This window comes from Dermochelys coriacea, chromosome 21, assembly GCF_009764565.3.
Source record: "Dermochelys coriacea isolate rDerCor1 chromosome 21, rDerCor1.pri.v4, whole genome shotgun sequence".
In the NCBI taxonomy this organism is placed as follows: domain Eukaryota; kingdom Metazoa; phylum Chordata; order Testudines; family Dermochelyidae; genus Dermochelys; species Dermochelys coriacea.
Window position 1 is genome coordinate 13,139,612 of NC_050088.1, and position 27,493 is coordinate 13,167,104.

The following is a 27,493-nucleotide window of genomic DNA, read 5'->3' on the forward strand; positions in this document are numbered from 1 at the left end:
TCTGGCCATTTTGGAATCAGGATTGGAGATTGCTCACATTCAAACCGGAATTAATTCAGGGAAGTCTGATGGCCTGTATTATGCAGGCGGTCAGACCAGATGATTACAGTGGTCCCTTCTGGCTAGATAATCTATTAATTGCATCTTCCCCGAAGCATTTAGAGTTTGTGCTGCGCAAGCTTATTAAATACGTTTTGTTGTCTTTTGCTCTTTATTCAACAGAAACAATGTGGAGAAAGCAGAAAGGCACAGCTGGGTCCTAAATAACTGTGTTTACTAACTATACACATATAGAACAGGCCTGATCACAGACACATTGCTGCTTGTTTCTGGCACGTTCTAAGACACAGAACACATCAAGTGTCACTAGACAGTTGACAAACCGTTTAAAGGGACAGGACCTTATTTTCTGTATGCTACAATATGTGATCCAACCAGGGAAAAGGCCCAACCCCACCCAACCCATGTAACTAACAGACACACAGCAATCCTTGGTGAAAATTCTTGCTGCATTATCCTCAGTTTAAGATTTAGTCAGAGAAGGAATTAGCAGAGAATTTCATCTAAATCGGTGTAATCACTTTGCTGTCTGCTCGCAAACTGGAAGCAAAGATGACATTGGCTGAATGAAAGATTCATCATGAATGAGTCGTTCGGCTGTAATTACATTCCAGACTTAATTCTGAATTGCCTGTGTAACCCACTGATCAGGATGTGTTGTGGGTGTCGTGCTCTGCACCAGATCTGCAGAGGACATGAGTCTGATACAGCCCTAATTTGAGAGGCTGACTTTTTAGCTCATGCTGTAAAGACTCATGTTTTCAGCTCCCAGTTCAATCTCTGGTGTTGACCAAGGTGGAAGCTGTCACATGTGTTTTTCAGTGAAATTGCTTTTGACACGTAGTAGCCAAAGCTAAGAAATGAAAAGTTAAAGAAGAAGCCAACAGCTCTGGGCTGCATGTCTGAGGCTGTGCCTGGATTAACACAGTCTATACTGGTGTAATGAACATCACACCCTGATTTCAAACTCCTGCAAAACCCACAGGGAATTGCTAGTGATGGTAGTGCTGTGTGCTCTGGGAAAACCTGGAGCCAGGAGATCATGAGGCTAGAATGGGAGCCATTTATTACCTAGGCACCATTTTACAATTGCACCAGCTGCAATGCACCACAGCCAAATGCTCAGAATTCACCTGCAAGAGACTATCTCTGCTAGGGCAATCCAGGATGAACCCCATCACCCCATCATGCCCTGGAACTAAGGTGAGAATCTCTATCCATTCAGAGACTATCCAAGGGACTGATTCTGTGAGGGGCTGAGCATCTCCTAAGGTCCACAGGCTCCATTGAGGGCACTCAGTAGCTCCCAGGAGATGCCCAGTCCCTGGCTGGATGGGTCCCTGCTTGTGCTGAACTCTTCCTCTTAGAAGCCCAGGTGAGACTTCCATGTTGAGCCCAGGTGAGACTGCTATGTTAAGCTCAGACTGAGGTGGAGTGTTGCACCCCAACACTCACTAGATTAATTATGCAAATGACAACGCACTTGAATTTCTATGAATAGGAACTACCTCCCCTGCTACCAAACTGCAGCCACCGCTGGGGTGGGATGCGGCAGCTGTTTAACGGTACTCATCACTGCCCAACAGGCCAGAGGTGAAGAAAACGATATCCATTAGGTAGGTCATGGCCCACCCTGGCGTGTGACCCAGACATTGGGGCTAACACCCTGACTGTTGCAATAAGTGCCATGGGATTTTGATGACCACAAGTGGGTACAACCCTGGTTTTACATCTCAACATCCTCAGACAAGTACCACTTCCCAGGCTCCAAGATGACGAAGGATGCCGCCGGGGCAGCTGGAAGTCTGCGTTGCTATTGCTCCAGTTACCATAGCTAGGAACCCAGCTGTTTGTGCTTGCAATGCCCTCCCTGTGACTGGACAAAGAGATCAACCCTCCTCCCCCCGCAACCACGTGTGGCACTGGGTGAAACTCATCTGAGCACTCACGAGACAGCTGGCGTATCCAATGCCCCCCAGGCGGGGGCAGATGTAATTCCACACACCGATGCTGCCCCGGCGGATTCTCTGACCCACGGCCAGCTCCAGGAAGAAGAGAGGGAGCCCGATGATGATGAGCAGCACAAGGTAGGGGACCAGGTAGGCACCTGGCAGGAGAAAGAAGGGCCATTACAGATCCCACCTGCGACTGCACAGTGAAAGCCAGGGTTCTTCCCAGTGGTGGGACAGACATGGAGGGGGAGAGGGAGGAGGACAAGGGGGAGGAGAGAGAACAGTCTCAACTGTGATGTCTCACCAGCCACCTGTTCATTAAAACCCAGAACCATCGGAGTCACCCCCTGCACCTGTTGTTTTTCTTACATATTGACATGAACATAGGATACTCGTGTGCAGAGGAAACAGACACAGAGACACACAGGTGCTTACATGGACATACCCCCAGCCACACCCCCCATACATGATGGTACTGACTGACACAGTAACACATGGACACAGGAGTGTACAAACGCACACACACTATTCTGGCACCTACAGACACTTGATCTATATGTCTGCTTTCACACTTGGGCTTGGCACAATGCTAGCTGCTGCACTCAAGTGAGTAGCTCCCAAGAGGGCTAAATGGCAACCCCATTAATCTCTGTCTAATTGGGGAGACTGGAGCCAGGACCGGCTCTAGGCACCAGCAAAGCAGACGTGCTCGGGGCGGCACAATTCCAGGGGCAGCGTTCCAGCCATCCCCCCCCCCTTTTTTTTTTTTTTTGCTTGGACAGTTGCGCTCTTGGAACTTGGGGTGGCAAAAAACCTAGAGCCGGCCCTGACTGGAGCGAAATCAGCAATTCAAGGAGTGTGACCAGATGACCACAAAGAACAAAATGCCTCACACAGGAGCTGCCTGCTGATAAATCACCCAGGCATTCTGGAAGGCTTAGAGCAAAGAGGCCATTTTTCCAGCATATTTCTGATTCTTACTGTCCGGGAGGCTGTGGGTATTTAGATGCAGATTTCTGATACTGTTTCGGGACACCAAACAAGGACTCTGGTTGGCAGGATGGGCTGGCTAGAAATAAATATACAGCAGCCTCATGTCATTGCTCATCCAAAGCATCTTTTAACAGAGCCTCAGCGTGTTACCAGCACACACCTACCAACGGTGCTTGTGCATCTTTCCCCCACCCCGGACACCACAACACATCACACCTCAGCCACCCCTGCTGCTGATCCTGAGCGACACAGCACAATCACTTCTCCACCCTGCTAATCAAGTCATCCCGAAAAATAAAATACCCAAGATCTGGTGTGGAGTAAAAATAATAGCCTTGCCAAAAGCAGAGAGAGACCACCCACTGTAACAAGGTACTGCCCCCTCACTTGGCTAAGCTGTGTGTGCAAATGACTTGAAAGGCTAGGCCTTCCAAGAATTGGTGGTACCCTGAGTGTACATCAAACCAGGTTCACACCAGACCACAGGACCCTGTGATCAAGTGCTGGCACTCACCTCCTGTACCGAGAATGGTTTCCAGTCCAGGCAGAAGACAGGTGTAGTATTCCTCGATCGCACTGCTGCACATGGCACAACCCGGCATACAGGCCGACTGCACAAACCGTCTTTGGCCCTGCCAAAGTGGGCTGCTGTGGCTGTGGAACTATTGCCAAGAGGCTGCTGGTTCCAAGTTTCACTTGGGCAAAAACCCAGCTCCTGGAGGCCCAGTAACAGCAGTCTACCTCAGGGCTCACAGTCACCATAGTATTAACTGACTATTCTTATTCAGAATCACCATCGTAACCACTTATCTAGAACCCTGAAAATGAAGATGGTGCATTACAGAGGCTGAACAGGGCAGGTTCCCCCCTCTGAAGCTCTTATAATCAAAGGCCTCATTCCCACAAAGACACATGCTTAACTTTCTGCACTGAAACAGAACAGCTCACTCGGCGTACAGTTCAGCACATACAGGACTGAGGCTTAGCCAAACCGATCTATCTTAGGCACTTGCCTGGCCCTCATCATTGTTAACGGATTGAGCCTCACAACACTCTTGTGAGGCTATTACCCCTTTGTACAGATGGGGAGCAGAGGCACAGAGAGACACTAAGTGATTGACCCAAGGCCATGCAGGAAGTCCATGGCAGAGCAGGGATTTGAATCCAGGCCTTCCACTAACCACTGGACCATCCTTCCTCTCTAGGGGACAGAATGTATAAATATGTGAAGGGAGGGGTTGGAAGAGGGGTAGGGAAAATTGGGAAGACTGACAGAACCACAGACAGCGGATATGGGAGTAAGGAGAAATGACAGCAAAGATGTCGGTGGGGACAGGATGACACAAGGTGAGGATAGGGATGTGAATGGGCCATGGACCAGATATTCAGCTGGTGTAAATTTAGGAAAACATTAATTCATTAGGGAGCCCCCCCCCCAAAAAAACTGCTGTGAGATGGGTCAGTGTTATTATACTCATTGTGCCAATGGGGAAACTGAGGCACAACATGGTTACGTGACTTGCTTTAGATGATGTGGCCAGGAAATGGCAGTTCTTGGAATACAACCAGGAATACTGACCCCCGCACAAGTCACGGATCACACTCTGAGCCTGGTTCTGATCTCCCTTACACTGGTGTAAATCGATAGGTCCGCCATGGAAGTCACAGGGCCAGATCCTCAGCTGGTATAGATCAGCATAGCTCCATTGGAATCAATGAGAATGGAGTATCTGGCCCAATAATTGCATTCAATCTCCTCCTTGTTACCGGTACAAACCCACTCAATGCAACCAATGCATATCATTGCACATGCAATGCATGTATATCCATGGGTACACAATGTAATCCATGCATGCCTAGCAGTGTGCATGCAATGCAACCGTTGCATGCATATCAGTGCAGATGCAATGCAGCCTGTGCACACATATCAGTGCATATGCACTCCATCACAAGCCAGGCATGTCTATCAGAGTATTCTCTCTTTGACCCAAACTAGGTCACTGTTTGCTATGCATGTGAGATCACAAGGGGAACCAGGTGATGGGGAAGTGCTGGCACACTGGAACTGGCCTGAGGTGCGCTCCATCCAATTTGGGATCAAAAGGTGAGGGGCGCGTGAGCAGGCCCAGAGTGTGAAGTGCTCACTCTACAGGTTCAGCCCGAAGGATTGCTCATCACCAAGATGGCACTGGACACATTTTAATTATTGAGATTACTGCAGCCTTCGCAGTTGAGGAGATGCTGAATTATGCAGTGCTGGGAATACGGACAACAGGGAGGAGGGGAAGCGTCAGAATAGGCTCCCCAGATTGGGGATTTGCAAGCGGGGTGGGTAAACAAACTTGTGACTGGAAATCTGAGTCTGGGTCCTGCTCACTGAATTCTGCACCAGGGAATTTAGCTCTGACAGAGGATCTGAACGTGAGCTTTGAGATGGGTTCACGGCATTCTGCCGTAGCTTCCTTACACATCCTGAAAGGTGAGCACTGCAGCACAGAGACACTGAATGCCTGATTTTCCAAGATGCTCTGCAACCTCTGCTTTTACAGGAGAGCCTCAGAGCTGTGAACACCAGAGTTACGGACTGACCTGCCAACCTTGGAACCGGGCGTACGAAATCAGGCAGCAGCAGACACCAAAAACCCCCCCAACAATGCAGTACATTCCTGTGTTAAATGTGAACTACTGCAAAAATCAAGGAAAAGCAGCATTTTCCCTCTGCACAGCGAAATTTCAAAGCTGTATTAAGTCAACGTGCAGTTGTAAACTTTTGAACGCACAACCAGACCGTTTTGTTCAGAGTTAGGAACCACCTCCATTCCCGAGGCGTTTGTAACTCTGAGGTTCTACTGTATGGACTTCGTTAGGTGCTGTGGGTGGGCCCTAAGGGCTAACCCAACGGGCTTGATCCCGCCCTTGGACATTAGTGGGGATTGTGCAGGGTTATCTGAGAGCAGAATCTGGTCTGCGTGACTAGGGACAGGGGCTGGGTGGAGGGGCTTGGGTTGGGGAGGGTGAGGCCTATCTAAATCATGGATATATTTATAGTATATGTAAAATTGTAGCAATTATCAACTGAGGATCTCAAAGCACTTTAGAAACATTAGCTAATCAAGCATTGTCACAGGGTCCTCCGAGACAGGTCACTCTTATGATCCCCATTTTGCAAACTGGGAAAACTGAGGGACAGAGTGGTTAGGTGACTTGCCCAAGGTCACAGAGCAAGGCAATGGCGGAGCTGGGGGTAGCAGCCAGCAGCTGTCTTCCCACCACTGCTCCATGCACTAGACCACATTCTCTAAGCCAGATTCTGATTTTATGTGCGCTGGTGTAAATCAGGAGTAACTCCACAAAAGAAATGCAGTGGTGTTGGTGTAAAACCAGCCTGAGAGGAAAATCAATTCTCCCAATTGCATAAAAACAAAATTCAGGTGTCTGTTTCCTTGCATAGAAGTCACCATTAAAATGCCAGCATTCACCTACATTGTGATGTCTGACGTCACTGCAATGAGGCCTTGTTCTACTCCTGCAAAGAAAAATGGCACAATAATGTGCTCATAACTGGGAATAAATGTTGATACTCTCTGATAGGGATAGATAGGTAGATAGATAGATAGATAAGATATTCACTTGGTGTTGATTTCAATGGATCTATCTAGGCTGGTTTACACCATTTGAGGAGCCGACCCCATAGGTTGGTTCAAAAATCTAATGCAATTTGCTTTCCTATAATATGGTGTGGAGAGATGACCATATGATTGATTTTTTGGTTCTCTGGCAATTTTGGAGAAAAAAAAAAGTTTCATGTCAACCTGAAAACAAATATTTTCTAACTTTTCAGCAAATAGAACAGTCAAAAAAATTTCATTTCAGGTCAAACAAAAGATTTAGTTTCACTTTAATGTTTTTTTTATAATAAAATTAAAGAAAATGTTGAAAGAAAAAAATTGTCCCAACCTGGAAAAAAAATCAAAACATTTTTCGGTTTCTGGATATTTTTTCCCCCAAAACTATCCAGTCAGTAAAACGGACACAAATTCTTTATCACTGAATCCGACTTCTCCACCCCCACCCCCCTTGAAAAACAGTTTCAGACAAATAATGGCACAGCCTTCAACTCCTTGGAGTCCAGGGGAGGCGATCAACTAAGCTAAATCTGCACTGCAGTAAAAAACCTGCAGCAGGAGTCTGAGAGCCCAGGTCAGCTGATTCAGTCTCGCAGGGCCTGGGCTGTGGGGCTATAAAATTGCAGTGTAGGTGTTCAGACTCAGGCTGAAGCTCAGGCTCTGAGACCCTTCCCTATCGTGGGATCAGAGAGCCCAGGCTCCAGCCTAAGCCTGGACATCTACACTGCAATTTTATACCCCTACAAGCCTGAGCCCCTCTGAGTTAGCTGACCCGGGCCAACCGCAGCTGTGTCACGGGTCTTTTCTCACAGTGTAGACATACCCCATATGCATTCCAAGAGCCCAGATAGTGCATGTGGGTTAATCCTGCCCTTGGTTACGCATTCCCACCTGCTACAGATTTCAGCAGGAGCTGGATGCATGCAGGAATTGGCCCCCTCTCTATCTCAGTGGTGTTTTGTTGTACTGAGCCGGCAGGGCCCACGCCTGTGGTCTCTTACCTCCTCCGTTTTTTTGACACAAGTATGGAAACCGCCAGACGTTCCCCAGCCCCACCGAGTACCCGATCTGGGCCAGGATGTACTGCAGTTTGCTGTTCCACGCTGGCCGCTTCTCAGAGTCCAGATCTTCCTTCACGTCCTTCTGCTTGTCCCAGGCCTTGCCCGTCATGTTCAAGACGCTGTGCTTGTAGTCCACGGGCTCCTCGTGGGCCAGCAGGTCGGCCACCGATTCGGTGACATGCTCGCTGCTGTGCTCTCGCTGCGTCACTTTGCTGTTCTTAGGCATTGGGGGTTTGCTGGCTCTGAAGCCCCACACGTCGGGAGGGGATGAGATGCGGGCAGCAGGAGAGGCGGGCGCTGGCTTTGGAGATCAGCCCCCTCAGCTCCTGTTCATCCACGGGACCTGCAAAATATACACACCAATGGGCAATGAAAGCAAATGGTCTGTTTGGCTTTGCTGTGATAGGAGATGCACGCTTCACTCGGGGAGGGAGGGGGGTGCGGATCACCTAGTTTAGGGAGGGGCTTCACCTGGTTAGATGGGACTGCTGGTGGCCTCTTAGCTGGTGTGAGGGCCAAATGGGCCAGCCAGAGGCTTCAGGCATCTCACAGCATCAGGGACCTTCATCTGGTCCAGATGGGCTGGCTAGGGCCTTCAGTGCTAGTGGGGACCTGCACCTACTCTAGGTTGCACTGAGATATGACCCACCCCGTCCTCCATTTATCTCCCCCCGGACTCCTGCTCTGATTCCACAATATTCGGTCTGCAGCCACCGCCTGCCTTCTGCAAGGCCTGATGGGCATATCCAAGGGTGGCACGATCCCTGCTCTCCTCCAGTGTCCCCCATTCCCATGGCTGCTTCCTGGCCAGCACCTTCCACATCCAGCTTGGATTAGAGCCAAGGATGGGCACAGAAAATATTGTCCAAGACAAGAACAGGCATCAGCTGTGTTCGTGTGACAACGGCAACAGCCAGAGTTCTCTCTCTCTCTGCTGACGTTATCAGAGCAATTGAAATAGACAGGAAGTCTGTAGCTAATTCTTCCAAGGTAGTTTTACAGCAGGGAATATCTACAGATCATCAGCAGGGTGTACAGAGGCATCGATTGTACGTTCCCCTTCGCATTGCAAAGCTGCTGCTGCTTATCATAGGACCACATCCTCACCTACTGAGAATCTGCACAGTCCCGTTGACTTGGATGGTACTCCAGCGATCTACATCCACTGGGAATCTGGCCCATAACGTTTCAAAGATCTATGGTGTCGGCTTCATTTGAAAGTGTTTCTTAATTAAAATGACGGGGGGGAAAGATTTTTAAAAGCAGTTTTCACCAGTGTATTTCCAGGGCAGTAATGGCTGTCTGGTGTAATTGTACTATTATAGGGAACTCCGTCTTTTGAACAAACCTGTATTCAGAAGACCTCATGTTCTGCATTGCACAGGGGCCTGATCCCATACTGGTCATACATGGAGGACGGAGAAACTTAGAACCTGATTCTTTCTTATTTGCATGATGACAGCGTCTAGAAGCACCAGCCAGGATCAGAGCCCATTGTGCTAGGTGCTGCATGGGCACAAAGGGAGAGACAGGCTCTGCCCCCAGAAGCTCACAGTCCAAATAGACAAGGCAGACAAGAGGCAGAGAGAGAGTGGAAGTGATGTGTCCAAGGTCAATAAGCAGGTCAGCGACAAAGCCTGGAATAGCACCCAGGGCTCAAGTCTCACTCCAGTGCCCTAGCCAGTAGCAGAACTAGGTTTTGCAGCTAAGGGTGGTGGTGGGTCATTGGTGGTGGGCTGGAGAATGAGCCCACCCCACACTCACCCAGCAGCAGCTCCTGCCCTGCAGGACTGGGCCTGGCTCCCTGCTCCGGGCGTTTTGACCTGGTGCATGGGGCTGCGGTGCCATTGAGGTGTGGCCCATCATGGTGGCGGGGCAGATGGCCCAAATTTGAGTGGATGCAGTTGCAACCTGGTCACAGGGTTGCAGCACCATACAACCCTGTTGCCATCTCACAACACCTGGAGTGGGGAGCTGGGCCCAGCCTCGTGGGATAGGAGCTGCCACGGCCGGGTGCGTACTGCGTGGACTCACTCTCCAACCCTGCCTTGGCCACCGGAACACACTGCCCATGATACCCACATGCCACCCTTACTCATGCTGGACCAGATCCTCAACTGGTGTAACTCCACTGAAGTCAAAGGAGCAAGACCGATTTACACCAGCTGAGGATCTGGCCTGTTGGGCAGTAACAGCCTAAATGAAATCCAGTGGCAAACCCCCCATTAAGTGTAATGGTGTGGGAATGGGCCCTCCCTCTGTGATTTGCCCCAATGAAATAAATAGGATTCGTTGTGTAGGAAAGCCCTGTTCAACGTGATCATGAGCAGAAGCTAATCTTGAATAGCCGTCCAGGTTCATCTCCTGCCACCAATGTTCACGTAGCATGTGTTTTCCAAGGGGTTCAGTGCAAGATATTGCATGTTGTGGGCCAGATCCTCAGCTGGGAAAGGCCAACAGCGCTCATGAGACTTCATCTCTTCTAATTGTGCCAGCAACTGCATGAAGAGGATCCTCAGCCAGGAGCTGGCAGCCAGACTCAAAGCTGACATCATGGGAATAAATCTGTGGTCTGACCCAGTGACCTGTCCTTAAACGCTTTGGGACATTGGATGAGGTGGTTCTACTGACCCAGGACTCCAAGAACCTGACAACTAGCAGGGCTCTGCCAGGTCTCCTGTCACAGGACATGACCCAGAAACCCTTCACATCAGGATCGGGTGATGCCGGGCTATGCAGAATTGACACTAGTCCTGGGCTTTGACATTCCAGCCCAGCCATCGATTAGACAGAGAGCTGCAAACCACACAAATCCACCTGATTTTGCTGCTCTTCTACCAAGTTTGAAATGAAGGTGCTGAGTGGTGACATGCCACTTGCAAAACTACCTCCCTGTTAACCCAGTTAACATGCGCAAGGATAAACAGAAATTTGACCCTAGTCCCACCAGCAGCAAGCATTGGCCTTCACTTCCCACCCTCTCCATCCGGGCAGAGGTATGGGCTGTCTGCCAGATAGAGACACTCACTTGTGGGAATGTGCATCCATAAAATAAATGACACTGGCTCAAAGGCCCCCCATCTGCTCCCGCTGAAGTCAGTGATTTTCTCCATTTGGCTTCAATGAGTGTTAGATCTGCCCTGTGTCAGTGTCTGGGAATATTTACAAAAAAAAAAAGGAGGACTTGTGGCACATTAGAGACTAACAAATTTATTTGAGCATAAGCTTTTGTGAGCTACAGCTCACTTCATTGGATGCATGCAGAGGAAAATACAGTGGGGAGATTTATATACAAAGAGAACATGAAACAATGGGGGTTACCATACACATTGTAATGAGAGTGATCAGGTAAGGTGAGCTATTACCAGCAGGAGAGAGGGGGGTGGGGAGGGAACCTTTTGTCGTGATAATCAAGGTGGGTCATTTCCAGCAGTTGACAAGAACTCGTGAGGAACAGTGGTCGAGGGGGGAAATAAACATGGGGAAATAGGTTTCAGAGTAGCAGCCGTGTTAGTCTGTATTCGCAAAAAGAAAAGGAGTACCCGTGGCACCTTAGAGACTAACAAATTTATTAGAGCATAAGCTTTCGTGAGCTACAGCTCACTCCATCGGATGCATCCGGTGGAGTGAGCTGTAGCTCACGAAAGCTTATGCTCTAATAAATTTGTTAGTCTCTAAGGTGCCACGGGTACTCCTTTTCTTTATGGGGAAATAGTTTTACTTTGTGTAATGACCCATTCACTCCCAGTCTTTATTCAAGCCTAAGTTAATTGTATCCAGTTTGCAAATTAATTCCAATTCAGCAGTCTCGTTGGAGTCTGTTTTTGAAGTTTTTTGGTTGAAGAATTGCCACTTTTAGGTCTGTAATCAAGTGACCAAAGACATTGAAGTATTTTCCGACTGGTTTTTGAATGCTATAATTCTTGACGTCTGATTTGTGTCCATTTATTCTTTTATGTAGAGACTGTCCAGTTTGGCCAAGGTACATGGCAGAGGGGCATGATGTGATTAGGCCCTAAGATGGTGTCCCCTGAATAGATATGTAGCCTAATCACATCATAGGGCCTAATCACATCAGCCACACTGTCGGAGGCTCGTTCACCTGCACATCTACCAATGTGATATATGCCATCATGTGCCAGAAATGCCCCTCTGCCATGTACATTGGCCAAACTGGACAGTCTCTACATAAAAGAATAAATGGACACAAATCAGACGTCAAGAATTATAGCATTCAAAAACCAGTCGGAGAACACTTCAATCTCTCTGGTCACTCGATTACAAACCTAAAAGTGGCAATTCTTCAACCAAAAATCTTCAAAAACAGACTCCAATGAGAGACTGCTGAATTGGATTTAATTTGCAAACTGGAGGGCTGTTAAAATCCAAAAATAAGATGGCAAATAACCCGAGGAAGGTCTAGCAAACCTGCTACTAGATGGGGCAGTAAGAGATCTGGGTTCTAATCCTAGCTCTGTCACTGACTCTCTGTGTGGTGGCAGGCAAGTTACTTTGGGGCAGATTTTAAAGGTGTTTCAGTGCCTACTTTTAAAAAGTGAGACCTGTCCTCACTCTGTGCCTCAGTTCCCCCCCACCCCCTCAAATTTTGTCTGGCTTATCTATTTAGACTATAAACTCTCCAGAGCAGGGCCTGTCTCTTACTATGTGTGTGTACAGTGTCTAGCACAATGCTCTTAGTTGGGGCCTTCAGGTTCTATTGTAAAACCATTCAGAATAAGCCTGGGACATGCAGCTAGTTCTTTGTGTGAACACGGGATGACATAGATATGCCTGTGAGATTAGAAGGCGATGCAGAAGAAACAGCTTTACTGCCCTGCTGGCGGGAATGAGGGACTGGTTAGCTCCCGGTAGACAGTAAATAATGCCCACCAGGACATTGGGTGACCTCAGCAGAGAGTCTCAGGGTTGAATGGGTATGGGCTACCTCTGCCCTGGTTTTGCCAGGGCCTCCGTCACTGTAGTATCTGGGCACCGCTCACCCATTAATGAAAGAGATCTTGGCCAAGATTTTCCAGAGTGACCTTGGGGGGGAGAGGCGGGGTGTCTCAGCCTGAGACATCGAACGGCGCCTGGTTTTCTGAGGGCAGACACTTAGCACTGTCTGAAAACCAGGCCCCTTTGACGTGTCTCAAGTTAGGCACCCAAAATCACCAGGTCCTTGGGAAAATCTTGCCGAGGTGACTTGCTTGAGGTCACACAAGCCAGGTTTGGAGCCTAGATCTCCCGAGTCCCAGCTCAGTGCCTTAACTGCAAGCCCATCCATCTTACAACACTGCTCGGGGACTGAGAGGAAAGGATTGTTGGCCTGACTCCGGTTGCTGTGGGGCAGCGAGGTATCCACCCCTCGCAAACACCATCACACCACCTGGGATCCTTACCAAAGAGATCAAAGACTGGGCGGCCCAGGGTTTCTGACCCTTCATCTCACCCTTTGGAGGATGGTTCCCTCCAGGCAGGGCTGAGGCACATGGGCAGGAGCAGGAGGAAGCTTGTACTGCTGGGGCTCCATGTTCTGTGGATAAATGGGGGGGGGGTTGATTCGCCAGAGCTGTTAACCTGGCCCCTTTCAAAAGCACTAAATGATCCATCACATCAGTCTTGCAAAACTTTGACATCACCTGTTCCTTTCAAGGAGCCTTTCGATACACCTGCTGCTGTCTCATTTCTATGGTGTCCCCCTCTCTTTAGGGATTCAAGGCAGGAATTACTAGGATTTTTCCCTCCCCTCCTCTTTCCTGTTGCTTCATTCACAAGCAATTTGGAGATAGAAATTCTGGGAAACTCCTTCTACCAGCCCTCCAATCAGAGCCATGCCCTTGAGCCCTGGCAGTTGCTGCCTGCAATTGACAGCCAGGAAAGCTAGCCGTTTCTTGGATTGGTTTCTGCCATCTGGCCATGGCGAGGGAAAATAATCGGAAGAGCTCTGTGGTCTGCCGGGTAACTCACACAAATATAAGTGAATGTTCTTATCATCTGCATGCGCTAGAAAGTGATGCCATTAAACAAAGAGGGACAAATCCACTGACTTTAGCTGAGTTACTCCAGGGACATTTGGCCCAGAGTTTTCAAGTGATCACCTCCCAGGACTGTGCAACTTCAGAAAACCTGGTGAACCTGGGTGCCTAAGGTAGGTTGCATAGTTCCACATCTGGATGCAACACCAGGGCACCAACTGGTGAAGCTGGGTGCCCTAAATTATACACCAACTTGGGCACCAAGCTGGGCTCTGCTAAGCTGCTTTGTTGCTGCAAAGCAACCTTAAACCCAGCTTTGAGGACTTCCTGGCATATTCCCTGGTGCGAGAGAATCCTCCGTAAGGGCAGGGCCACCACAGAAGCTCCTGAGTCATCCCCCAGTTCTGGCCCATGGCTCAGACAAAACAGCTGATAGAAAGGGACCGTCTCTATGCCTAGTGGATAGAGCACCAAATTGGTACTCAACAGACCTGTGTTCCATTCCTGGCTCTGCCACTGGCCTGTTGGGTGACCTTGCACAAGTCACCTCCCCTCTCTGTGCCTCAGTTTCCCTATCTGTCAAATGGAGATAATGAGACTGATCTTCTTTGTCAAGCACTTTGAGATCTGCTGATGAAAAGTGCTAGATAAGAGTATTATCATTATTTATTATTTCCTGGTGATCCCTAGGCATCCAAATAGCCCCTTCAGGGTATAAGAGACACAAGGTGGGTGAGGTAATATCTTTTATTGGACCAACTTCTGTTGGGGACAGAGACACATTTTTGAGTTACACAGTGACCTGAAGAAGAGCTCTGTGTAGCTCAAAAATTTGTCTCTTTCACCAACAGAAGTTGGTCCAGTAAGAGAGATTACCTCACCCACCTTGTCTCACTAATGTCCTGGGACCAACACAGCTACAAGAACACTGCAAATAAGCTTCAGGCTATAGGCAGCTGGGATAAGTTAGAGCAGCCTTCGGGCTGTTCTGAAATGTGCGGGGCGTGGAGAGAAGAGTGCTTGATCTGGCAGTTGGCAGATCCCGGAATCAAATGCGAGAAAAGATAGCATAATTCCCCTCCCCGCCAGGGCAGCTGCAGAAAGGCAGAACTCCAAGCCCTGGATGTATGGTGGGGTCCACCATTGTATTGTTCTATGCACAAAGCTCCCCACACTGCTGCTTGCTGCTACTCACATCCCCTCCTTACCTTGCCCCGTCTTTCGGGCTCAGATACAGTCACATAAAGAGATAGACTGGGCCCTCCTTGGACCAGACCACTGGTTCAGCAAGTCCATTATCCTGCCTTTTCATACAATCATAGAAATGGCGGGCTGGAAGGGGCCTTGAAAAGTCATCAGGCTCAGCCCCCTGCACTGAGGCAGGACCAAGTAAACCTAGACCAGCCCTGACAGGTGTTCATACAACCTCTTCTTAAAGGACTCCAGCGAAGGGGATTCCACAATCCTTCTCAATAGCCTATTTCTGATCTTAACTATCCCCACAGTTAGAACGTTTTCCCTAATATCTTACCTAAATCTCCCTTGCTGCACTTTAAGCCCATTATTTCTTGTTCTATTTTCAGGGGACATGGAGATCAATTGATCATTGTCCTCTTCCTAACAGCCCTTAACACATTTCAAAATTGTTGTCAGGTCCTCAGTCTTTGTAAGATTAAACAGGCCCGGTTTTTTTAACCTTTCCTCCTAGGTCAGGTTTTCTCAACCTTTTCTCATTTTTGTTGCTCTCTCTTCAATTTGCCCAACTCTTTCCTAAAATGTGGTGGCCAAAACTTTGTTGTAGAAACCCAGCAGGTGTGGTATCCTGCCTGCATAATGGCTTCAAAGAGAAAACACTGTGCCCCATAACTGTGGGAAGCTGGGTTTGTGGTTCGGGCAGTAGGTTCTATTTCTGGCTCAATCATAGACAAAATCATCTTAGGGTCTGACCCAAAGCCTGTTGAGATCAATGGAAAGATACCAAAGGATTTCACTGGGCTTTAGAATCAGGCTCCTATCTATTCTTTCAAAGCTGTAGATAGAGAAAATGTTTCTACCTGGCCCTGTGTCAATCGTGCCCTGAAGCCTAAGGGTTCATGGCACTCGTCTTAGCACAGGATGCTCCTTTTGCAGGCAATTTTTCAGCTGTAGTAACTGCCATGGGGTTGAGAGATACTGGCATGAATGGCGCATTATTATACAATTAAACTATTGTATCAATCTTGACAGAATATTTAAACGGCTTCACGGTATCATTTTAAGAGACTCCTGATCCACCAGAGCCTAGAGATCTGACACTGTAGCCTAGCAACAGATGCAGAGTGCAGCTTAAAATAGCTTTTCTAATAGAAGCAGGAACAGAGCCGGTGAACTGTGAGCTTTCTTAAGGGGGAGAAATAATGAGGTGAAAGGAAACAAAGCAGTCAGAAAATTGCTCCTTGCCAAGGGCCTATTTCCCCACTGTGCTGCTCTTTAACCCTTTCAGCAACTCTTTGGCAGCTCTTCAGGAGTTCAGCCACTGCCTGACCTGTCGTCCTCGGCTTCTAAGTCATCATGGGTCAAATGATGAGATCTTTGCTACGTCTTTATTCAGGGAAAATCTGTGCCATTTTCAGTGAACATTTGTCTAAATAAAGAGACATGTGCCTGAAAACTACATAATGACTTCCTATTAAAATATATGGCAGGTTTCAGAGTAGCAGCCGTGTTAGTCTGTATTCGCAAAAAGAAAAGGAGGACTTGTGGCACCTTAGAGACTAACAAATTTATTTGAGCATAAGCTTTCGTGAGCATCCGATGAAGTGAGCTGTAGCTCACGAAAGCTTATGCTCAAATAAATTTGTTAGTTTCTACGGTGCCACAAGTACTCCTTTTCTTTTTATTAAAATATATGACGTGGTTCTCCTTTCACTCACTCTGATGCAAATGAGGAGCGACTCCATTGGGCCAACTTCCCCCCTCACTCACGCCAGTGTAAATCAGGAGCAACACCACTGAAATCAATCGAGTTACACTGGTGTAAGCAAGAGGAGAATCAGACCTGTGAAGTAGAAAGGACTGACCAGGAAGTAATAAAGGAGTGGGTGGTAGTGCTGTCCCTGGTGCTGAAATGTGCCCATGGGCTCCAGTGTTAGCTGCAGAACAGTGAGGGAGCTTGAAAAGTGAGATCCTTTCATACAGGGCTAACCAAATTTTGCCTGACTGAATGGCCTGTTGGGAGAACCCTGAGGGCAGCACCTAACCCACACAGATTTCAGCCATCCTCCTCTTTAATATGAAATTCCCCAGTTCTTTTCTTCCAGTCTTGCCATATTAGACTAGTTTCAGAGTAGCAGCCATGTTAGTCTGTATTCGCAAAAAGAAAAGGAGGACTTGTAGCACCTTAGAGACTAACAAATTTATTTGAGCATAAGCTTTCGTGAGCTACAGCTCACTTCATCAGATGCATTCAGTGGAAAATGCAGTGGGGAGATTTATATACACACACAGAGAACATGAAACAATGGGTTTTATCATACACACTGTAAGGAGAGTGATCACTTAAGATGAGCTATTACCAGCGGGGGTGGGGGGGAGGAAGAAAACCTTTTGTGGTGATAATCAAGGTGGGCCATTTCCAGCAGTTGACAAGAACGTCTGAGGAACAGTGGGGGGTGGGGGGGAGATAACATGGGGAAATAGTTTTACTTTGTGTAATGACCCATCCACTCCCAGTCTCTATTCAAGCCCCCCCCCTTCCTGATGGCAATTGCTCATCTTAAGTGATCACTCTCCTTAGAGTGTGTATGATAAAACCCATTGTTTCATGTTCTCTGTGTGTGTATATAAATCTCCCCACAGTATTTTCCACTGAATGCATCTGATGAAGTGAGCTGTAGCTCACAAAAGCTTATGCTCAAATAAATTTGTTAGTCTCTAAGGTGCCACAAGTACTCCTTTTCTTTTTGCATATTAGATTAGAAGCACTTCTGGGTGGCTTTCTGATTTTAAAAACGTGTCATAACGTTTTAAAAACGTGTCATAAACCAGGGGCCTGGATCTGATTTCACCCACACCAGTGTAAATCAGAAAGAGCTGTATTAAAGTCAACATGGCTACGTGGGCCAAATTCTCCGCTCCGTTACACCACTGCAACCCCACAGAGATCAAGGGAGCATAGTAGAGAAAATAATTTGGCCAAACTCCAATGCGAGATCAGAATCAGGCCTAAAGTGCACCCCATCCATTCCCAGCATGCTCAGCATCCCAAAGGGCCGGATCCAAGGCCTATTGACGCCAGCCGGATCCTTTCCATTGACTCCAGGCTCAAAGACCAGACCTCCCTTAATTTGAAAGTGCATTTCAATTCCAGCATTGCCACCACTGTTGATTGAAAAGGGATTTAATCAAAAATTCATCTTCCAAAACAAACAAACAAACAAACAGATAAAGACAAGTCTGATCAGTTGACAAACATGAGCCCTTCTGTTCTGATTTGCTATAGAAAGCCCATGTTACTGACAGATGGGGACTTTGTTTACTCAGGCCTTGCGGCATTAATTTTCTTAAAATGTGCACGTTCTCTCTCTTTAGAAGAAAGATGAGGGCATTTCTAGCTCTCGGGTTGCAGTAATCGCACTTGAAATGCTCAGTGCTTGCCGCATATTTGCAGTAATATTTCAAACGTAACGGTTGTGCTGGTTTTTCTGTCATCTGCCTGTGGAAATGGACCTATTTGAAGACAGGACTGTAGAATTCCCTGTGGCAAGGCTGAGAGAATTTGCCAGCTAAAGGTGGTTCCGGTGCCATGGGCAGAATCCCTAAAGGACTCATCAGAGAGCATATTCTCATTGCATATCCATGTCACATGATTAAAGATTGCTGGGCCAGATCCATCAATAGTGTAACCTCACTGAAGTAGATGGACTTGGGATGAATTTGCATGTGTGTCATATAGGCCCACCTTTGGTGTTTCCTAACTTTGACGCTTGGATCTGCTCTATCCACTTGGGTCTGCTAAGTTACTTGTTGCTTAGTATTGTTAGACATCCGTACTGTTCGATATTATGCACACCCAGTTATATGTAGTGGCTGCCTTTGTGCTGATAGTTTTACTCCAATAAATTGTTCATGGTGCTGGAGCTGAAAAAAGCATTTTTACCATCCAGAAATATAGATAATGGAACAATGTGTAACTCCTATTGTATACCCCCCTCTAGCATCCTCCCTGCAGAAGGGGTGCTTTTCAAAGACAGAGAGGGCAGCCCGGAGTCCAACTCCCATTGGAAAACCATAGGAATTGGGCACCTACCTCCCATTTGTGCCTTTGAAAGTCTCCCTCCAGAATTGTAAATAAAGCATAGCTATGCAAATAATGTAGCCCACAATATGTGTATATTCAAACAGGAACACAGGGTCCTCATGCCAGAACAGACCCGGGGCCTGTATCTCATCTCTAGCAGTGACCAATATCAAATGCTTCGGAGGAAGGTGGAAGAAACCCTGCAGAAGCAGTGATGGGATCCTCTGTCCCCAGGAAAAGTGTCTTCCTAACCCTAATATCCAAGGTCTGATTAAAGCCTCCAAGCAAAGAAATTCAGAACATAAAAGTGAAGATAGGGTCAGCAGTGACTTTGGGAACATGGCAGCTTCTCACTCAAGGGATCTGCTCCCTGATGGGATTCAGTCTATTCCAATGGTTCTCAATCAAGAAACCTTTTTCGGCACCATGCTCCCTCCTGGAGCCTCTCTCATCTAGCTGGGATCTAGCCAGAACCCCCTCCCATTTAGTGATATGGGAAGGGCAGGGTGGTGGCTACTTACTGGCAACTGTTCATGACCCGCAACTTGAGAACATCCACTCCAGAGTCAAATCTGCTGACTTTATGGGACAAATATTAGTCTCTATTCATTACTTTTCACTCCTGCCAACCCTGCAGAGCCAAAACAGCTCTAGGAGAATGAGTGACAGCCTACTTGGGCTCGTGCATCATTAACACCATTGTTAACCGTTCTCTGATTGCAGAATCTGTATTGCTAGTGAACGACATAGGAGCTGGAAAGAAATTCAGCTTGACTGTCAGAGTCCAGCTGGGACTCTGAAGGCCTAGCAATTAGAAAAGCGACCTTATTTCTTATAATAACTTTCAATGGGAGTTAGGCGACTAACTACCTTTGAGGATCTGGACCATAGAGCTTAAGCGGTGCATCAGTATTATGCTGGCCCTCCAAACAAGGGTGAATTTCACCCTCTGTGAATAAGTTTGGTATAGAGTTAAATAACATGAGCCATTTTCATAGTTACCGCCCAGAACGGACCTGTCTTTTAAGAAACTTGAAATCCCTCCTTCAACCAGGAAATTGCAGTATAAGGGCCTGATCAAAACCCATTGAAAAACTCCCGATTGACTTCACGGGGGTTGGATCAGGCCCTAAAGGCACAGAATGCAGGACTCCTGGGGTACCTAGATGCTGATGGCGAGCAGGAGCAGCTTACACTGTCCTAGCTCTATGGACAGCCAGAGGGTCCCAGTATCTATGGGTTTGTCTACCCTGCCATTAAATACCCACAGCTAGCCAGAGTCAGCTGATTTGGGATTACAGGCCTCTGGCTAAGGGGCTGTTTAATTGAGGTGTAGACGTCCAGGCTAAGGCTGGAGTCTGAGCTCTCAGACCTTCTCCCAGCATGGAGTTCCAGATCCCAGGCTCCGGCCTGAGCATCTACACTGCAATTAAACAGCCCCTTAGCCTGGTCCAGCTGCGGGTGTTTAACTGTAGTGTAGATGTACCCAATGGGACCCACTCTGGTGCCTTCCATCCGCCTGAAATGCGAACGTTTACAACGGAACATGCTCCCCAAAATAGCTGCCCAAGAACTAGAGGCTTCTGGGCAAGGCTCCTACGCATGCAGCAGCACTAAAGGCTTTGAACTGTTCTCACAACACTGATGCCGCGTGTACCAGTTTAACGAGCCCCATTAAGCCAGGCTTCCTGCTCAGTTATGAATTGTTTAGTAGACGAGGGAATTGCCGTGCTGTGTGTTGCCTCCCTGGGTTTCTCAGGGCAGTCGCCAGAGATCTATATAATGTTGGCTCAGCGTTCTGACAACAGCAGCGTGTTGGGATGGGCCACTGCCTGATGGGATAATGCGGCCCACCTGACACGGGAGGCAGCACGGATTACAGCAGCCCCTCTGACCTGCGCATGGGCGAGTTATTGGAAACAAATTAAAACCTTGGGCCCGGAAAACTCCTCTGGCATTGCTGTGGAGTAGACCACTTTTCTCCAAACCTTTTCCAGTCCCTTCTGCTTCAGCATGCTACTAATAATACTGAGCCCCTCATCCACTGCTGATCTCAAAGCATTTTACAAAGGAAAGTGTCACTGGCCCCAGTCTACATGTGGGGAAACTGAGGCACGGAGGAAGGTCACACAGCGAATTTGTGGCAGAGCTGGGAATGACATCGAGGCTGCGTGACTCCCAGGCTGCTGCCTTGCCCCTTGAACCACCTGCCCACTCCATGCCGCCTCCTCTCCTCATCCCACCTTGCCCCAGTGGCAGCCTCATTCCTCCCAGGTTCCAGAAGCCTTGGAGATGACCAGGGAGAGGACTTCTGTCCTTGGGGGGTATCCTGCCTCTGCCAGGCAAAGTGTTCAGCTAACAAGGCCAAGAAATCCAGCATGCCTGTGCACCCGTAGAAAGGAGTCTTGTAACTAGCTGTGAACTGACAATTGCTAGCATTTGAATAAGCCCATGGTGTGTTCCCAGACAGCCTCTCGGGGCAAGAGATATTTCAAAATAGGAGAAGAATAACTGTATGTAGCACCTATCATCAGTATAAACAGGGCCCCCAGCATCATAGTACCTCTGCTTAATGTGTTTCTATTCCCAACACCCCGGGGAGATACAGTATGGCTATCATCCCCACTGTCCAGAGGGGGGAAACTGAGGCACAGAGATACCAAGGGTCCCACCCACAGTCATACAGGGAGCCAGTGACAGAGCTGGAGTTTGAACCCAGGTCTTCCACATCCCAGGTTAGCACTCTAACAACTGGACCATCCTTCCTCTCTTACCCAGCCCCATCTTCAAAGCTCTATATGGACATGTATGGATTCACCCTCCCAGCACCCCTGTGAGCTTGGCAAACCAGAGTCATTATTCCCACTTAGCAGATGGAGGAAACAGAGACCCAGAGACCCACTTGATGTTACAGAGAGGAGCCAGCATCAGAGCAGAGCTTAGATTGCAGGAGTTTGATAGGAATTGAACAAGGAGTCGAGGAATTAGACTCATGAAAGTTCCAGGTGTGTGTGTGGCCCCTGGAGGAACCAACCCTGGAGCTCTTTATTCAGTCCACACTCAGGCAAAACTCTCATTGACCATAGTGGGGATTTGCCTGAATAAGAGGCTGATTAAAAACTTCTGGGCGCAGTCACCTTCTCCTAAATGAAAACCAGCTGGAGGAAGCAAAGGGGGAGGAAATCGCCGTGAGACATCTCCCCCCAAGATGTTTTTGTCATGGGTTCCCCCTCTGCAGAGCAGGCTGCAGGGGATCTGCACAGATTCTGGGGATCAGTGGAAAGCCAGACCCATTGGCATGAAAGGCCCCACACTTCAGCTTCATGCCCCACTCCACTCTGCTTTCTAGTGGCACGGCTCCATTGCGTGTGCCCATTACTCAGATCAGTCACTGACCTTATTCGGAAGGGAGGCAAGACGTTTTTCAAGATCAGGAAGAACTGAGCGACGTGATTTTTTGCCAGGCAGATTTCATTTGGGGCCCACTGGGCTTTGACACTCTTCTTTAAGCCTGTGGCTCCTGCTGTGGCACAAGCCAGTGTGTGAACGTGTTCCCAGCTCGCTCAGAGCGTGATAGGCACTGCCTGAAAATGTCAGCCCCAAGCTAGGCTGAAGGGAAACAGATAAAAGCAGCAAAAGGCATTTTTTAAAAGGACATTAGGGCCTGATCCTTTGGTGCTTTGCCATTGAGTTGCACGACTGCAGGATCAGGCCCTAAACGCTGATTGAATGGGTTTATCAAGGTTTAAAGAGAAAGCCATTTATGCAGTGGGGAGTTTTAATTGGCCTTGCTCCAGATTTTCCTATATGCGATAGCTGATGGATTCCTTCATCAAGTAGTTGCTGAACCAACTAGAGGGGATGCCATTTTAGATTTAATTTTGGTGAGTAGCGAGGACCTCATAGAAGAAATGGTTGTAGGGGACAATCTTGGCTCAAGTGATCGTGAGCTAATTCAGTTCAAACTAAATGGAAGGATTAACAAAAATAAATCTGCAACTAGGGTTTTTGATTTCAAAAGGGCTGACTTTCAAAAATTAAGGAAATTAGTTCGGGAAGTGGATTGGACTGAAGAACTTGTGGATCTAAAGGTAGAGGAGGCCTGGGATTACTTTAAATCAAAACTGCAGAAGCTATCAGAAGCCTGTATCCCAAGAAAGGGGAAAAAATTCATAGGAAGGAGTTGTAGACCAAGCTGGATGAGCAAGCATCTTAGAGAGGTGATTAAGAAGAAGCAGAAAGCATACAGGGAGTGGAAGATGGGAAGGATCAGCAAAGAAAGCTACCTAATTGAGGTCAGAACATGTAGGGATCAAGTGAGACAGGCTAAAAGTCGAGTAGAGTTGGACCTTGCAAAGGGAATTAAAACCAATAGTAAAAGGTTCTATAGCCATATAAATAAGAAGAAAACTAAGAAAGAAGAAGTGGGGCCGCTTAACACTGAGGATGGAGTGGAGGTTAAAGATAATCTAGGCATGGCCCAATATCTAAACAAATACTTTGCCTCAGTCTTTAATAAGGCTAAAGAGGATCTTGGGGATAATGGTAGCATGACAAATGGGAAGGAGGATATGGAGGTAGATATTACCATATCTGAGGTAGAAGCAAAACTGAAACAGCTTAATGGGACTAAATCGGGGGGCCCAGATAATCTTCATCCAAGAATATTAAAGGAATTGGCACCTGAAATTGCAAGCCCATTAGCAAGAATTTTTAATGAATCTGTAAACTCGGGAGTAGTACCGAATGATTGGAGAATTGCTAATATACTTCCTATTTTTAAGAAAGGAAAAAAAAGTGATCCGGGTAACTACAGGCCAGTTAGTTTGACATCTGTAGTATGCAAGGTCCTGGAAAAAATTTTGAAGGAGAAATTAGTTAAGGACATTGAAGTCAATGGTAAATGGGACAAAATACAACATGGTTTTACAAAAGGTAGATCGTGCCAAACCAACCTGATCTCCTTTTTTGAAAAGGTAACAGATTTTTTAGATAAAGGAAATGCAGTGAATCTAATTTACCTAGATTGCAGTAAGGCATTTAATACCGTGCCACATGGGGAATTATTAGTTAAATTGGAGAAGATGGGGATCAATATGAACATCAACAGGTGGATAAGGAATTGGTTAAAGGGGAGACTGCAACGGGTCCTACTGAAAGGCGAACTGTCAGGTTGGAGGGAGGTTACCAGTGGAGTTCCTCAGGGATCGGTTTTGGGACCAATCTTATTTAATCTTTTTATTACTGACCTTGGCACAAAAAGTGGGAGTGTGCTAATAAAGTTTGCAGATGATACAAAGCTGGGAGGTATTGCCAATTCGGAGAAGGATCGGGATATTATACAGGAGGATCTGGATGACCTTGTAAACTGGAGTAATACTAATAGGATGAAATTTAATAGTGAGAAGTGTAAGGTTATGCATTTAGGGATTAATAACAAGAATTTTAGTTATAAATTGGGGATGCATCAATTAGAAGCAACGGAAGAGGAGAAGGACCTTGGAGTATTGGTTGATCATAGGATGACTATGAGCTGCCAATGTGATATGCTTGTGAAAAAAGCTAATGTGGTTTTGGGATGCATCAGGAGAGGCATTTCCAGTAGGCATAAGGAGGTTTTAGTACCGTTATATAAGGCACTGGTGAGACCTCACCTAGAATACTGTGTGCAGTTCTGGTCTCCCATGTTTAAAAAGGATGAATTCAAGCTGGAGCAGGTACAGAGAAGGGCTACTAGGATGATCCGAGGAATGTAAAACTTGTCTTATGAAAGGAGACTTAAGGAGCATGGCTTGTTTAGCCTAACTAAAAGAAGGTTGAGGGGAGATATGATTGCTCTCTATAAATATATCAGAGGGATAAATACAGGAGAGGGAGAGGAATTATTTCAGCTCAGCACCAATGTGGACACAAGAAGAAATGGGTATAAACTGGCCACCAGGAAGTTTAGACTTGAAATCAGACAAAGGTTTTTAACCATCAGAGGAGTGAAGTTTTGGAATAGCCTTCCAAGGGAAGCAGTGGGGGCAAACGATCTATCTGGTTTTAAGATTCTACTTGATAAGTTTATGGAGGAGATGGTATGATGGGATAATGGGATTTTGGTAAGTAATTGATCTTTAAATATTCAGGGTAAATAGGCCAAATCCCCTGAGATGGGATATTAGATGGATGGGATCTGAGTTACCCAGGAAAGAATTTTCTGTAGTATCTGGCTGGTGAATCTTGCCCATATGCTCAGGGTTTAGCTGATCGCCATATTTGGGGTTGGGAAGGAATTTTCCTCCAGGGCAGATTGGAGAGGTCCTGGAGGTTTTTCACCTTCCTCTGTAGCATGGGGCATGGTTGACTTGAGGGAGGCTTCTCTGCTCCTTGAAGTCTTTAAACCATGATTTAAGGACTTCAATAGCTCAGACAGGGTGAGGTTTTTCATAGGAGTGGGTGGGTGAGATTCTGTGGCCTGCGCTGTGCAGGAGGTCGGACTAGATGATCAGAATGGTCCCTTCTGACCTTAGTATCTATGAATCTATGAATCTTTGTACCAAGGGGCCACATTTCCAGAATGTCAGCCTCCTTTTTGACACCTGCCAAAATGTGCGTTTTATGCTCCCAGATGCTACAGCAACATAAAACCCAAAGCTAGATTTTTGTCTCCAAGTTGAACTCTGGGTGCAAATATATCAGCCTCTACTGATTGTGCATGAAGATAGGCTGGTCAGAGATGCAAATGCTTAGTCTTGTGCCCACAATTTATGGTGCAGGGGCATGTGCTCGAGTGATGTGCGTACCCACAAAAAGAGAAGCCAGGCCTCAGCTCTTTTAAAAAATGTTCCCCTTATGTCTTGTGGCGACTACTGCCCATATCTGTCCTCTCTCGCTTCACCCTGCGGAGTTGTCTGGTACCTCTCCTTGTAATACCAGAGTCTGGCTTCTCAGCCGGCATAAATAAAATGAATGCAGTGGTGATATGCTAATTTATATCAGTGGAGTCTCTGGCTCCAGGATATTTGATGCACTAAGAAACAGCCTTTATTTTTCAGAATTTCCCATTGCAACACTGAGTGCCTCTAGCACCTTTCCTCAGAGGATCTCAAAGGGTGGGATAGTGCTATTGGAAATACCCAAGTTCATTTCCTTCGCTCCCTGTACAAATGTTGCTAGGGGATAGGAAACATTCACATACTAATGGTCCCATTCTCTATCGGGGAAACTGAGGCACAGAGCAGTGAGGTGCCATGCTCAGGGTCATACAGTGAGACAGGGACAGGGTAGAGAAGAGAACCCAGGAGGCCTGACTCCTCACAGACCTCTGCTGTAATCACTAAACCACGTTGATTTGGCTCCCAGATGAATGCTGTGAAGCTGCAGGGTTCAACTCTCCAAAGGCATGGACCAAGGCTGGATCCAGAGGCAAGAAGGTGACCATGAAAACCCAAGAATCACTATATGAAGGTAACAGGAAAGGGAAGATCAAGGACACAAGGGACCAGGGAGTGTCCGCACTGGGTAAGGCCACCGTTATCTGTGGTGGAAAAGGGCCCCACTCCGTCCTTATCCACCCCAGCTCTCCCTATCTATTTTTTGTACTGCAGCAGTACCTAGAGGTTCCAACCAAGATCAGTGCCGCATTGTGCCAGGTGCTGTGCAGACGCATGAGAAGAGAGAGTACCTGCCCCGAAGAGCTTCCGGTCTAAATAGAGGAGACAAAGGGTGACTGATCCCAGTTTCACAGATGGGAAATTGAAGCAAAGAGATTAAATCAATGTTGTCAGGAGCCTAAATATCTTGTGACTTGTGCAAGGTCACACAGAGAGTCTATGGCAGTGCAGCAAACTGAACCTCAGTTCCACGAGCGGTAGCCACAAGTTCTGTCTCCCTCAAAAAGCAAATGCTATGGGCTAAGTCATGAGACTAGGACTGCAGAGTCATGGGTTCAAGTCCCAACTGTGCCACAGACTCAGCAGGTGATCTTGGGCAAATCATTTAATCAACCCGGTGCCGTAGCTTCCCAGCCATGGAATGCAGCTAATCCTTCCTTTCCTCATGGGGGAAGGGAGGTCATGAGGACAAAATCCATTGCTGATTCGAAGGTGCCCAGATACTACAGTGATGAGAGCTAGATGGGGGCGGGGGCGTTATGCACACACAGGTACAGCGGATTGTTGCGTCCAAACTGCATCATGTGGTCCTGAGAGGAGAATTTTGCCCAGATTGTGGAAGCGAATCATCTCCTGGCACTGCTTTTACTGCACATCCCCTGGTCTCCTCTCTCTCAGAACAACCATGCGTACAATCCAAGCCACATCACTTCTCCAACCAGACAATGAGAAAGGCTGCTGCTCTCAGGGATGCCAGGCTCCAGATCTGATCTTCCTTCCTAGCTGGCCCTGCTGGAATACTTTGCCATGTGGACTCATTAGGGTGTCTCCCCTCACCCCCAGACCATCTATGCTAATTAGTTACATTTAACCAACACACGACAACAAAAATGAATCACAGACTTCTAGTGTGACTCAATCGAAACAAATGGTGGGCACACTCTGTCCCC

The 27,493-nt window shown here is 47.4% G+C and overlaps 1 protein-coding gene across 3 annotated transcripts in view; it reads right to left on the minus strand.

The window, feature by feature from the left end:
- SLC6A17 (solute carrier family 6 member 17) overlaps nt 1-27,493 on the minus strand; it is a 56,934-nt gene that overhangs the window by 15,248 nt on the left and 14,193 nt on the right. For all 3 annotated transcript variants that reach the window (XM_043500470.1, XM_043500469.1, XM_038379693.2), the window contains exons 2-3: nt 7,633-8,035; nt 2,010-2,167 (exon numbers count right to left, since the gene is read on the minus strand). In XM_043500470.1, coding sequence (XP_043356405.1) covers nt 2,010-2,167; nt 7,633-7,918 — 444 coding nt within the window. In that variant the 5' untranslated portion in view covers nt 7,919-8,035. The remainder of the gene's footprint in view (nt 1-2,009; nt 2,168-7,632; nt 8,036-27,493) is intronic.